General features: G+C 47.7%; 1 protein-coding gene across 1 annotated transcript in view; it reads left to right on the top strand.

Moving 5' to 3' along the window:
- Positions 1–13,997, top strand: part of SEC63 (SEC63 homolog, protein translocation regulator) — a 620,356-nt gene that overhangs the window by 433,238 nt on the left and 173,121 nt on the right. The window contains exon 17 of the mRNA XM_069235447.1: positions 10,854–11,012. Coding sequence (XP_069091548.1) covers positions 10,854–11,012 — 159 coding nt within the window. The remainder of the gene's footprint in view (positions 1–10,853; positions 11,013–13,997) is intronic.

Raw genomic sequence — 13,997 nt, 5'->3', positions numbered from 1 at the left:
GTCCAGTTAGGGGTGGACCACCAGGTACCGTTTTCTCCGAACTAAGTTTCAAGACATTAGTCCAGTCAGCAATAAAGGCAAGACTAAAAGGAAGATGGAGAGTTATCCCAAGTATCACTAAGACAGATGAGTAGTTGATTTATAATTCACAACAAAGCTTCTAGTGGATCTACATAAGCACTGAAAATAACCATAGCCCCCTCATTGGAGGGGTGGGACAATAAAGCTAAAGCTGTGTAAATTTGTCTTTTTTACTGAAGTCTGTCTCTTCGTGTCACCAATTCAGGTTGTTTGCTAGCCTGTCACACCATGCACTGTAGGTAATGGCCACTTCTAGGATTGCCAGACTCAGAACTTATTCTAAGATTCTTTCAAGTCAGGATTCAGAATGGAGTGGATGCTGCCAAACACTCTTCACAAATTGTTTTGGATTCTACTGATGCAGTGATTCCCTGCCTTGCATGGATGACATTTACTAGCCTTTCTTTGTATATGCCAGCCCATTTGATAGACCTACTGACATGAAGCAGACAACTCGATTGAATGTTGTAAGCAGAGTAAAACTACTAGAAGGGCCCTTGGGCTATCTCCAGCAAAACAAAATATCCACCAGCAATATTGGAAATTTCTGATGGATACAACTACCTGTGGATTCCTCACCTCATGAATACTCCCATGGCGCCAGCATTCTACGGAAATCTTCTTACTAGTCTCTGCACGTCGACGAGGACGTCACTGTCTCGCACGCGACGCCGTCTGACGTCATACAGGCAATAAGAGGTCCTCGACGACGTGCGGACGTCAGTTCCCTTTTTTCCGTGCATTCGAAACGGTTATCTTCGAGGGAGCAACTGTTACTCTTGCGGTTACAGTGTATATCTTGCTGCGTACTCTTTCTCCGTGGAAATAATGTCGCAGAGAAAGTCTGGATTTAAGCCTTGTCGTGAGTGTGGAGGCAAGATGTCGGTGACGGATCCTCATTCCGATTGCCTTTGGTGTTTGAGCTCCGACCACGACGTCTCGACTTGTGATTCATGTCAGCACATGAATCCGAAGGCCCTTAAAGAACGTGAGGCGAAGCTGTTTATGGCCAAGTCAAAGGAGAAGCATCACAAGAAGTCTTCTCCAAAACATCGGCGTCATCGAGACTCCCGGCGCCGTAGAGAATCTCGGCGTCATTCAAGGGAGGCTCGTTCCAGGTCTCCGGATCGGCGCCGAAAGACATGGGAGGTCAGCCCCACGGTGACGCCGCATCCTTCGACGCCGTTGCCCTCTCCGGCGTCACCAACTTCGCCTGGACAGGCGTCGGTGATTGAGGTATTGGAGCCTCAAGTGTTTTCTCCGGCGCAGACGCCGAGGCCGGAGTCGGGGTCGCCTCCGAGACAGGCACCCCAGTATCCGGCTTTTCCCACCCCTGGAGCCGATAGTTCCGCATTCTTGAATGCGATGTATGCCATCTTCCAACAGATGGCTCCAGGGGGTGCTCCGGCTGGGCCTTTGGCCTTTTCTTTGGGTGATCCTGCGCCTCTTCGGCCGGCACCCTTTATGCCCTTTCTCCCGTTTGGGAACGTGGGCTCGGCGCCAGTGTCGGCGCCGGTGGCCGCTCCGGTGGCTTCAGAAGGATTGGCCCCGGGGATTTCCATCCCGTCGACGTCGGGATTTCGGCCTGTGACTCCGGTGGGTCCATCTGCTTCAGCTGCTCTTTCGTCGGCGCCGAAGTTACATGTGGCGCCGGACGCGGCGTCGGTGGCTTCCGAAGATCGGCGCCGATCTTCGACTTCGGCGGAGGCATTGTCGACTCCGCGTATTGAACAACGACTTCATTCGAGGAGACGTGCTCTCCGGGTACTAGAAGAGCAGGAGTACCAACGAGCCCTAGAGGAAGGAGAGCTAGAGGACTCGGGTGATGGGCTGCGTGGACTGGAGTCGGCCAGTGGGCTGGACACTTCCCCTGAGTGGGACCTTTCGTCCCCGGGGGAATATACTGAGGAAGCTGCTTCCTTTCATACAGTGGTACGGAAGGCAGCTAGTTTTTTGGACCTGCCTTTGCCGGTGGTGGAGGCAAAACAAAACCTTTTGACGGAGGTGTTGCATCCGGCCTCAGCCGCGGCGGAGCCTCTGTTACCTTTTAATGACGCTCTGCTGGATCCGGTTTTAGAGGTGTGGAAGAGGCCGGCATCTTCCCCAGCAGTTCACAGAGCCGTGGCCAGGAGGTATCGGACGGCTCCAACTGATCCTGGTTTCCTATCTAGGCACCCTACGCCGGAGAGCTTGGTAGTGCAGGCCTCCTGTTCGTCCAAGTCAGCGCCTGGTTCTTTCCCGACGGTGCCTGGGGACAGAGACTCAAAAAAGCTAGAGGCGCAGTCGAAGAAGATTTTTTCGTCCTGCAGTCTGGCGTTAAAGGCCACTAATGCGACCTGTATCCTGGGGAGGTATATTCATGCTCTGATGGATGACATCTCCTCTTCGTTTACAGAGCTTCCCCAGGGTCTTTTGGATCTTGTCTCTGATGCCCAGGCTGCTGCGACCCAAATTATCCAGACGGGACTGGATACCACCGACTCGGTAGCCAGAGCAATGGGCACAACTGTGGTGGAAAGGAGACAGGCCTGGCTCCGTAACTCGGGCTTTTCGCCAGATGTACAGTCCACATTGTTGGATCTCCCGTTTGATGGGGACAAACTGTTTGGGGCTAAGGCTGATTCGGCCTTGGAACGGTTTAAGGAGAGCAGGGCCACGGCTAGGTCGTTGGGACTCCAAGCTCCTTCTTCCACGGCCTCTTCCAGATTCTTCAGGAGGTTTCGTGGATTTGGGCGTGGCTCTTCCTCCTCTTCCTTTCGGGGAAGATATCAGCAACCTGCCTCTTCCCACCCCTATAGATCTTTTAGGGGGAGGGGTAGGGTCCGCACCAGGGGAGCCTCTCAGCAGCACTCTGCCTCTTCCTCATCCTCTGGCGGGGTGCAGCAGGGGAAGCAGCCTTAGGCTTCCACCATTTCCCACTCACTCCTCTCCTGTAGGGGGAAGATTACAGCATTTTCTCACCAAATGGGAGACTGTTACGTCGGACACTTGGGTTCTCAGTGTTGTGGGAAAAGGCTACACCCTTCCCTTTCGGGAGTTTCCGCCCCTCATCCCGCCCCGCCCTTCGTATTGTTCACAAGAACACCTCCTGTTGCTAGAACAGGAGGTAGAAGTCCTCCTTTTAAAGGGCGCGGTGGAGTTGGTCCCGGAGCAGGAAAGGGGTCAAGGAGTTTACTCAAGGTATTTCCTGATTCCCAAGAAGGATGGTCGTTTGAGACCAATTCTGGACCTGAGGATCTTGAATTGGTTCCTCAAGCAGGAAAAGTTCAAGATGCTGACCCTAGCACAGGTGCTTTTGGCGTTGAACATGGAAGACTGGATGGTGTCTGTCGACTTGCAGGATGCTTACTTTCATATCCCGATACTCAAGTCACACAGGAAGTATCTCCGGTTTGTGGTGGGATCGCAACACTACCAGTTTGCGGTCCTTCCGTTTGGTCTTACTTCAGCACCTCGAGTCTTCACGAAGGTGATGTCGGTGGTTGCGGCAGAGCTCAGAAGGAAGGGGATAGCAGTATTCCCTTACTTGGACGATTGGTTGATCAAAGCCAAGTCCCCGGAGCTTGTGTTGCGTCATCTGCAGTCAACAACCCAGTTGTTGTTCGACCTGGGCTTTTCGGTGAACGAGCCCAAATCTCACCTGGAGCCCTCTCAGCGCCTCCTGTTCATAGGGGCAGTACTGGATACAACATTGGGTCGGGCCTTTCCTCCGCCTCAGCGGATTCAAGATATTCAGGATTTGGTTCCAATGTTTCGAAATGGAGCGGTAGTTCCAGTCCTCAAGGTCCTTCGTCTGCTCGGTCTTTTTGCCTCCTGCATTCTGTTGGTCATGCATGCTCGCTGGCACATGAGGGCTCTTCAGTGGTGCCTCCGAAGGCAGTGGTCTCAACACAGAGGGGATCTAGAGGGTACTGTCAAGATCTCCAGAGATGCTGCTGTGGATTTGAAGTGGTGGATTGCAAGCAACAATCTTTCACAAGGAAAGCCGTTCCAGCAGTCGCCACCAGTGGCCACAGTCATAACGGATGCTTCCACTCTAGGGTGGGGAGCTCATCTGGGGGATCTGGAGATCAAAGGTCTTTGGTCTCCAGAGGAACAGATTTTTCACATCAATCTGTTAGAGTTACGGGCTGTACGTCTGGCTCTCAAGGCCTTCCTCCCTTCCCTTCGTGGTCAGTCGGTACAGGTCCTAACGGACAATACTACCACGATGTGGTACATAAACAAGCAGGGAGGAGTGGGGTCGTACCTTCTCTGCAGAGAAGCTCTTCGACTATGGTCCTGGGCAAAGGACCATCGGATTTGCTTGATAGCAAACCATCTGGCCGGAGTCTTGAACGTGCGTGCGGACAGTCTCAGTCGCCACTTCTCGGCAGACCACGAGTGGCGTCTCCATCCAGATCAAGTCCGTTTAATCTTCCACAAGTGGGGGTTTCCTCGGGTAGATCTGTTCGCCACTCGAGAGAACGCGCATTGTCCGTTGTTCTGCAGCCTTCAGTATCCGATGCAGGAAGCGTTGGGGGACGCGTTTCAAATGACCTGGTGCGGCCAGTTGCTTTACGCGTTTCCTCCCATACCCTTGATTCCTCGAGTATTGAGGAAGATTCGCCAAGACCGGGCTCTAGTAATCTTAATAGCTCCGGATTGGCCAAGGAGGGTGTGGTACTCCGACCTTCTCCAACTCTCAACGTGCCCGCCGCTCCGTCTCCCTTTCAGGGCAGACCTCCTCTCACAGTCGCAGGGGCAGGTTCTACACCCCAACCTCCAGAGTCTGCACCTACATGCCTGGAGATTGAACGGGGCAACCTGAGTTCCTTCTCTCTCCCGCCTGAGGTAGTGGATGTTATATTAGCGGCCAGGCGACACTCCACTAAATCTATCTACGCTAATAGGTGGTCTAAATTTGTTGCGTGGTGTGGAGAGAGGCAGATTGATCCTTTACATGCTCATCTATCGGACGTTTTGTCTTTTGCTCTATCTCTGGCGCAGAAAGGCTGTGCAGTGGCTACCATTAAAGGTTATTTATCGGCCTTGTCAGCCTTCATATGTCTTCCAGACCAACCATCTTTATTTAAATCCCCTATTGTTATCAGATTCTTGAAAGGTCTTCTAAATCAATATCCTCCAAAGCCATTCGTTATGCCGCAATGGGATTTGTCCTTAGTCCTGACTTTCCTTATGGGGTCCCCTTTTGAACCTATGCATTCTTGCCCCTTGAGGTATTTGGTTTTAAAAACAGTCTTCCTGATAGCTATAACATCAGCAAGGAGAGTGAGTGAGTTGCAGGCCTTATCAGTAAAACCCCCTTATACAACTTTTTATGGGGATAAGGTGGTGTTGAGGACCAAGGCTGCTTTCCTCCCGAAGGTTGTTTCACCCTTCCATTTGGCTCAGGCAATTACTTTGTCCACGTTCTATCCTCCGCCTCATCCTTCCAAAGAGGAAGAAAGACTGCACCGTCTGGACCCAAAGAGAGCGTTGAGCTTCTTTATCGATAGAACAAAGGATTTCAGGCTGGAGGATCAGCTGTTTATTGGATACGTGGGCAAGAGGAGAGGAAAGGCAGTCCACAAGAGAACACTATCCAGGTGGGTTGTTCTTTGCATTAAAATATGTTACTCTTTGGCAAAGAAGGATCCTCCTGAGGGCATTAGAGCTCATTCCACCAGAGCTAAGTCGGCCACTTCGGCCTTAGCCAGAGGTGTTCCTGTGGTCGACATCTGCAAGGCCGCAACTTGGTCGTCCCTTCACACTTTTGCAAAACATTACTGTTTAGATTCTGAGGTTAGAAGGGACGGCCATTTTGCACGGTCAGTGCTGCAGGATTTCTTGGTTTGACCATTTAGGCACCCACCGCCGGGCGTGGTACTGCTTTGGGACTCTATTCATGAGGTGAGGAATCCACAGGTAGTTGTATCCATCAGAAGAACGAGTTACTTACCTTCGGTAACGACTTTTCTGGTGGATACATTAGCTACCTGTGGATTCCTCACGGTCCCACCCGCCTCCCCGTTGCCTTTATGGTCTTGCCAAGTAATCCTTGAGTGTGCTCCTCTTGGTCTTTGAGGGTGCAATAGATGTATATATATAATATATTTATATATATGTAGGTATATGTCTATATATCTTTATGTATATACTTGGTGTGTGTATATATTTTAAAAAAAGAGAGAGTTTTATATATATATATATATATATATGTACATAAAAAGATTTACAGTTATTCATACAATGTGGTGTATTTTTACATTATAATGGATGTTGCTTTGTTCTTTCATTGCATTGCCTGGTTGTTCTCATGCACGTAAAAAATGATTGGTACTGACGTCCGCACGTCGTCGAGGACCTCTTATTGCCTGTATGACGTCAGACGGCGTCGCGTGCGAGACAGTGACGTCCTCGTCGACGTGCAGAGACTAGTAAGAAGATTTCCGTAGAATGCTGGCGCCATGGGAGTATTCATGAGGTGAGGAATCCACAGGTAGCTAATGTATCCACCAGAAAAGTCGTTACCGAAGGTAAGTAACTCGTTCTTCAGGCACACATCCATAAGGTAAATTGGCAAAAAAAGCAGGAGCAAAAGCCCAAGCTTCTCCATAATGTTTTGCCTTTACCATGGCAGATAGAGGCATTGGCAGGCAAAACCAATCATAGTGCTCCCCTCCTGCAGTTGAGAGCATTTTTGGAAGATAAGACAACACGTGGCTGGGGGTCTCATCAAGAGAACATGTTTCTGTCTGTCGGTTAAAACTGAAGGCAGTCAATTTGATTTTTAGAAACTTTCCTCTCTCTGATTAAACAAATTTGGTTCTAAACATTAACAGACAGCCATGACTTATATGGAGGCATGTTCTCCCCTCTGCTGGTTGAAGAAATACTTAATGCTCTTTTTGGCCACAGTCAAAGGAATCCAGCTATTTATATCAAATCTGCTGGGGACTCAGAAGCCTGACGAGACAGCCTGCCTCTATGTTCAGTCAGTCTATCATGAGCGGCATCACAAGAAGCTAGCTTGCCTCTTCTACAGATGAAGTTCCATATTAAGATCTGTAAACAACTCAGAGTAGAAGAAAGTATTTTAAGTACTGTTCCATGGCCCTCTCCAGTCGATGGGGTATGCAGCCTCTTTGGTAAGGTTGTTTTGTTACACTAGACCTTGCTTCGTTCTATTAAAAAAGTAATTCACAATATTGGCTGTTACGAACATATATAATGTTTATGGTCCCAAATTGAGCAAGTGTAGGAAACTGGCACTTGTTATATTTACACCCACCCCCACCCCCCACTTTTTGCCTGGTATTGAGGCTGACTTGACTGAGAGTGAGTGTGCTGGGATCCTGCTAACAAAGCCCCAGCACCAGTGTTCTTTCCCTAAAAATGTACCATTGTTTCCACAATTGGCACACCACTGGCCCACAGATAAGTCTCTTGTAAAAGGTACCAGAGGTACCAAGGGCCCGGTGACCAGGGAGGGTCCCTAAGGGCTGCAGCATGTATTGTGCCACACTAAGGGACCGCTCACTTAACACATGCACACTGCCATTGCAGATTGTGTGTGTTGGTGGGTTGAAAAAGGCAAAGTCGACAAAACACTGCTTGTGGCATAAGTAAGTCACCCTTCTGGCAGGCCTCCTAGCCCTATGGCAGGGTGCACTATACCACAGGTGAGGGCATAGCTGCATGAGCAATACGTCCCTGCAGTGTCTAAGTCCATTCTTAGACATTATAGGTGCAGTGTGGCCATATTAAGTATATGGTCTGGGAGTTTGTCATTACGAACTCCACAGTTCCATAATGGCTTTACTGAATACTGGGAAGTTTGGTATCAAACGTCTCAGCAAAATAAACCCCTACTGATGCCAGTGTGTGATTTATTAAAAAATGCACTCAGATGGCATCTTAGAGATGCCCCCTGTATTTTACCCGATCCTCTAGTGTAGGATTGACTGGTCTGTGCCAGACTGCCACTAGCAGACGAGTTTCTGACGCCATGGGGTGAGGGCCTTTGTGCTCTCTGAGGCCAGAAACAAAGCCTGCTGTGGGTGGGGGTGCGTCACACCTCTCCACTGCAGTAACTGTAACACCTGGTGGTGAGCCTCAAAGGCTCAGGCCTTGTGTTACAGTGCCCCAGGGCACTCCAGCTAGTGGAGATGCCCGACTCCCAGACAAGTCCCCACTTTCGGCAGCCAGTTTGACGGGGAACTTAAGAAAAACAAGGAGGAGGGAACATTTCAACAGGGACCACCCATAAGGTGTCTAGAGCTGAAGTGACCCCCTCCCTGCAGAATCCTCCATCTTGGTTTGGAGGACAGGGACCGATAGTGATAGGAATGTGCCCCCCTCCCCAAAGGGAGTGGACACAAGGAGGATGTAGCCACCCTCTGACCCCTCTAAGACCCCTAAATCCAGGATTTAAGGGCTCCCCTGAACCTAGCTTGTGAGATTCCTGGCAACCTTAAGAAGACCAGAAGAAAGAAGGAGGACTGCTAAGCAGATCCCCAGCAGAGAAGACTGAAGACACCAACTGACTTGGCCCCAGACCTAGAGTCCTGTCTCCAGCTTCTGAAGCCCTGCTACAAAAAGGCGACACATCCTGCAGGACCAGCAACCTCTTAAAAGCCTCAAGAGGGCTGCCTGCACCTCAGAGGACCAAGATCTTCTGTGGACAGCGGCCCTGTCCAAAAGAAACTCCAGATCCGTGAGTCTTGCCCATTCTGCACCCGAAGCCCACGGCCTGTGTCCAGGTGAACCAAATGACTGGAGCTGGTCCCCAGGTGATTCTGACCTAGTGTCCACCCTGGGTTGACCCCTTTTGCCAGCACAACGATGCCTGCAGCCAATATCCGGAGGAACCACCTTGACCGCAAGAGAACCGGGTGAAGATACCGGACGCCCAAAGGTAACCCTACACCTGCAGCTCCCTTGCCTTGGGGAATCCGACCACCGGTCCAGCAAGGTCCAGCAGGCGGTCCTCCTCCCTGTCCAGCCTCTGGTTTCCTGGAACCTACTCCCTTGACTTAGACTTCAGCATCTTTGTGACCCCTGGGATCCCCCTATTGGATAGCACTGGGAGTCCAACACTGTGTTTGCACCCAGCTGCCCCTGCTCTGCTGAGTGTGTGTGTTCGGTGCTGACCTGTAACAGCCCCCCCGTCCCCCCAAAACACCCGCTCACCTAAATTCCCCCAGGTCTGCCCTACAAAGATGTGGGTACTTACCTGCAAGCAGGCCTGATTTGTTTGGGGTTAACTTGAACTCCAACCTGTGGACATCCTATCCCCTGGAGACTGGAACTGTAAGTCTTGTACTTACCTTGAAACTGTGCTAACTTTTCTTCCCCCCCAGAACCGTTTCTGAAAATTTCACTGTCAACTTTTGATACAAATATTTGCTATTTTCTCGAAAACCATTTAACTTGCCAAATTGAAACAAAATGGTGTTGATACAGATGTCCTATACTTACTTACAAATTTACTTACCTGCAACTAAATCTTGTGATTCTAGAAATAGATTATTCTTTACCATTCATTTTTCCGTAGGGATTTTGAACTGCAGTAGCACAAAAACTACTCGACGTAATTACACCTAATTTAGCAGGAAGGTAGGCCATGGTCCAGAAGGAGTGCTCTTTTGTTTTGGTGTAATTCCGTATAGTAGTTTTAGAGAAGTTAAAGAAAACCCAAACTTGTATATCTAGGGTTGCGAAGGATTTGCAACCCTTCCTGATCCTGTGTAGCGATCTGATTGGCTGATAACGCTTTAACAACAGAAGTCGTTGAAGTGTTGTCAGCCATCTTAGCAGTCAGCTGAAGCAGAGTCCCAAAAAAAAAAGTTCAAAATAAAAGGGGCCGGGGTACGAAAACCCTGACCCCTTAGCTCTTGCGACCCTGTGTTTAAGCTGTCGTGTGGCTGGGCTCCTAGGGACTTAGTGCGAGATATGAATGTCATACCCTGTGCCCGTGCTTTTTGGGCAAGGCAATGACCATTAGCTATTATGAGTTGTGAAATTGAATGCTGGGCTTTGCCAGAGGGGGCTCCACTACTGCTGGAATTGTGATCAGGGTGGCTAACTATTGTCCAAGGCTCAGGCTTGTGCCTTGTATTGGCCTTGCTTGGCTAAGGGCTGTGCCCTGTGGGTACTGGTGGTGGGTTAGTGAGGAACAGAGGGTGTATTGATGATGGGAATGATCTGTACAAGTACACTTAACATTTTCTTGAAAATATCCAATAAAAATCGTGTTAGTCCTTTGTGATTGAGTATAACACTAGGATCAGTAACTTTTCCCTATTAAAATGTCCTTGTATCTCCATCTATAACATTTAAGTTGAAGATAATTCTTTGAAATATGAACTGGTGTATGTGAGCAGAAATATTGCTATAAAAAAAGTATGGGCACCTGGATGCAAAATTATGACTTGTTAGAATACTACAGTGTGAGTGGACAAAAATCATGAAAATGGAGGTGCACGTATAGGAAGCATTACCAATGGAAAGGTGAAAACAATAGGCACATTAATTGAATATTGGTTTTATTATTATAACTATGTTACTTATATTACTGAGTCTTGTATGTACAGACACCTTGAAGGTGCATCTTGACATTTGCCAATATGTTTTTGTTAAACTTAAAAACAGTTATACACATTTAAAAAAAGACAATGTTTTGTGTTCCTAGGACTGTTCAGATGTTTATTGCACTAGTGTAACATTAAAGGGCATGTAACATTGGCTGGCAGTTTGCTATAAAAAAGCCCTACCTATGTTTTTTTTAGGAAATAATAGTGAAAGAGGAAGAAGAAGAACTTTCTGACAAAGGCAGTGAGTCTGATGAAGAGGACACCAACAGAGATTCACAGAGTGATAAAGAAGATGGAAGTGACAAAGACTCTGACAGAGAGCCAGATGAAAAACACAATAAAGATGATGAAGCAGTAAGCCTTCTTTTAAACTCTCAGTGAATGTTTTATTGCTTTTTCATCAAGTACTCAGACCCACGGTACCTAGGGTGTAAGCGATGAAAACAGTTATGTACAATGAAAAATTAGAAGACTTGACTGGAAAACGCCAGTTAATCATTATGAAGTTGTTTTAGCAAAAATGTTTGCACACTCATCTAAATAACTATTCTACAGTGCGTGGTTGTAGGTGAATCACAAGCCTTTAACAGTAATGTCAGAAGAGCAAGTGAACTTCCTAAGAAATTGCCCTTGAATTATAATACAGATTTTGATGATACACTGATTCTTTGAAGCACATAGCTTTGTATCCATTAAGAATGGATATATCTTCTAAGTGTCTGTGCCACATAACGCCATGAATACCAGCTCCCAGTCACCCTTTTGGTATCTTTTGATCTACTCTTAAACACCAGGATTTTAAGTTCAGGCTCACTCCATGGCTGTAAAGCATAACAGCCCACATGTATTTTTTATTTTTATTTTAGCTTTCATAAACTATATTTGTCTCTAGTAAGCTCCTTTTTTCCGCCACCATGTTTTTATCCTTTTTTGCGTTTCTCTTTCTACATTCCATCTTAACACCTTTTCTTTGCTGTCTTTACTTTCTCAACACTTATAAATATTAGGTTTTGCAGAATGAATCTTTTTCTGCATTTTCATACTTTGAATTATTCCACCACCTAGTGGGTATGTCCGGAATTGTCCTACTGGTGTTTTTTTTTTTTCTTTTTTTTTTCTTTGTTACTGTGGATGTCATCAAATACCATTTGGTAGTATGCCCGTCCCATGTGTGATGTCTGCCGGTGCCCCAGATGTTCCTGTGCATAGTAGCCATCTTCAGATTATTATCGGCACACCGAAACCAAAAAAAGTGGCTTCCGAGCCGAAACAACCTGTAGAAAAAGTTTTGGTACCGAAACACCCATCTTCGGAGCCGAAATCAAGCTCCTACTCCGAAGAGCAAGGCCTTTCAGAACAACTACAAGGCCATAGATTTGGACAAGAGTTAGAAGCAGGGGAGCCAGATTATACACAAAGAAGGCTCCATATTCAAAAGGAAACAGGGAAAATAAGAACTCTCCCTCCTATAAGGATGAAAAGGAAACTTGCTTTCCAAAACACAGAAAAACAACCGAAAGCAAAGGTGGCAAAACAAGTAACTCCACCACGGATTTCGCCACAACCATCACCACACCACTCACCGCAACCATCACCAATTGCTACCCCACCTATGATGCAGTCTCCAACGCACACAGGGATGAGCCAGGATGGCCCAGATGCATGGGACCTCTATGATGCACCTGTATCAGACAGTAGTCCAGACTGCTACCCAGCGAGGCCATCACCACCTGAAGACAGTACTGCTTACACGCAGGTGGTGTCCAGAGCAGCTGCTTTTCACAATGTGACACTGCACACTGAACCGATTGAGGATGACTTTTTATTTAATACTTTGTCGTCAACACAGTCAGTACCAGAGTCTTCCAATGTTACCAGGAATGTTGAAACACGCGAAGCAAGTATTTCAAGAGCCTGTCAAAGGCAGGGCCATCACACCTAGGGTGGAGAAAAAGTACAAGCCTCCCCCTACAGACCCTGTGTACATCACGCAACAACTGACACCTGACTCAGTAGTAGTAGTAGGCGCAGCACGTAAAAGGGCTAATTCACACACCTCTGGAGATGCACCACCACCTGACAAAAAAAGTCGAAAGTTTGATGCAGCGGGGAAAAGAGTTGCAGCACAAGCAGCCAATCAGTGGTGCATTGCCAATTCCCAGGCTTTGTTGTCAAGATATGACAGAGCTCATTGAGATGAAATGCAGCACTTTATAGAACATCTGACCAAAGAGTTCCAAAAGCGCGCACAACAGGTGGTGGAAGAGGGCCAAAGTATCTCGAATAACCAGATACGATCGGCAATGGATGCAGCAGACACAGCCGCAAGAACTGTGAATACAGCGGTCACTATTCGGAGACACGCATGGCTACGCACCTCCGGATTTAAGCCCGAAATCCAACAGGCTGTGCTTAATATGCCTTTTAATGGACAGCAGTTGTTTGGGCCGGAGGTGGACACAGCTATAGAGAAGCTGAAAAAGGACACGGATACGGCCAAGGCCATGGGCGCGCTCTACTCCCCACAGAGCAGAGGCACATTTAGGAAGGCACAATTTAGAGGGGGGTTTCGGGGCCAAAGCACAGAACGCTCAACCTCACAAACCAGACCCACATACCAGAGCCAGTATCAAAGAGGAGGCTTTCGGGGACAATACGGAGGTGGACAGATCCCTAAAACTAGAGGAAAGTTCCAAAGACCCCTCAAAATAAACAGTGACTTCAGTGTCACAAATCCCCAACACATAACACCAGTGGGGGGGAAACTTACAGATTTTTACCAAAACTGGGAAGAAATAACAACAGACTCGTGGGTCCTAGCCATTATCCAACATGGTTATTGCATAGAATTCCTACAACTACTACCAAATCGGCCTCCAAGAACACACATGTCCAAACAACACATGGATCTATTACAGCTAGAAGTCCAAGCGCTGTTGCAAAAAGACGCTATAGAATTAGTACCCAATCATCAGAAAGGAACAGGTGTTTACTCCCTGTATTTTCTAATACCCAAAAAGGACAAAACTCTAAGACCCATCTTAGATCTCAGAACACTAAGTCTTTACATCAAATCAGATCACTTGCACATGGTGACACTTCGACGTAATCCCCTTGCTCAAACAACAAGACTACATGTCAACATTAGATCTCAAGGATGCGTACTTCCATATACCCATACATCCAAGGTGTACATTACCAATTCAAAGTGTTACCATTCCGGATAACAACAGCACCAAGGGTATTTACAAAATGCCTTGCAGTGGTGGCAGCCCATATCAGAAGACAGCACATACATGTATTCCCGTATCTAGACGATTGGCTAATCAAGACCGATAC

This window comes from Pleurodeles waltl, chromosome 5 (genome assembly GCF_031143425.1).
Source record: "Pleurodeles waltl isolate 20211129_DDA chromosome 5, aPleWal1.hap1.20221129, whole genome shotgun sequence".
NCBI classification, from domain to species: Eukaryota; Metazoa; Chordata; class Amphibia; order Caudata; family Salamandridae; genus Pleurodeles; species Pleurodeles waltl.
Note: the sequence above shows the minus strand (reverse complement) of the source record. Positions and strands in the feature narration are given on the sequence as shown.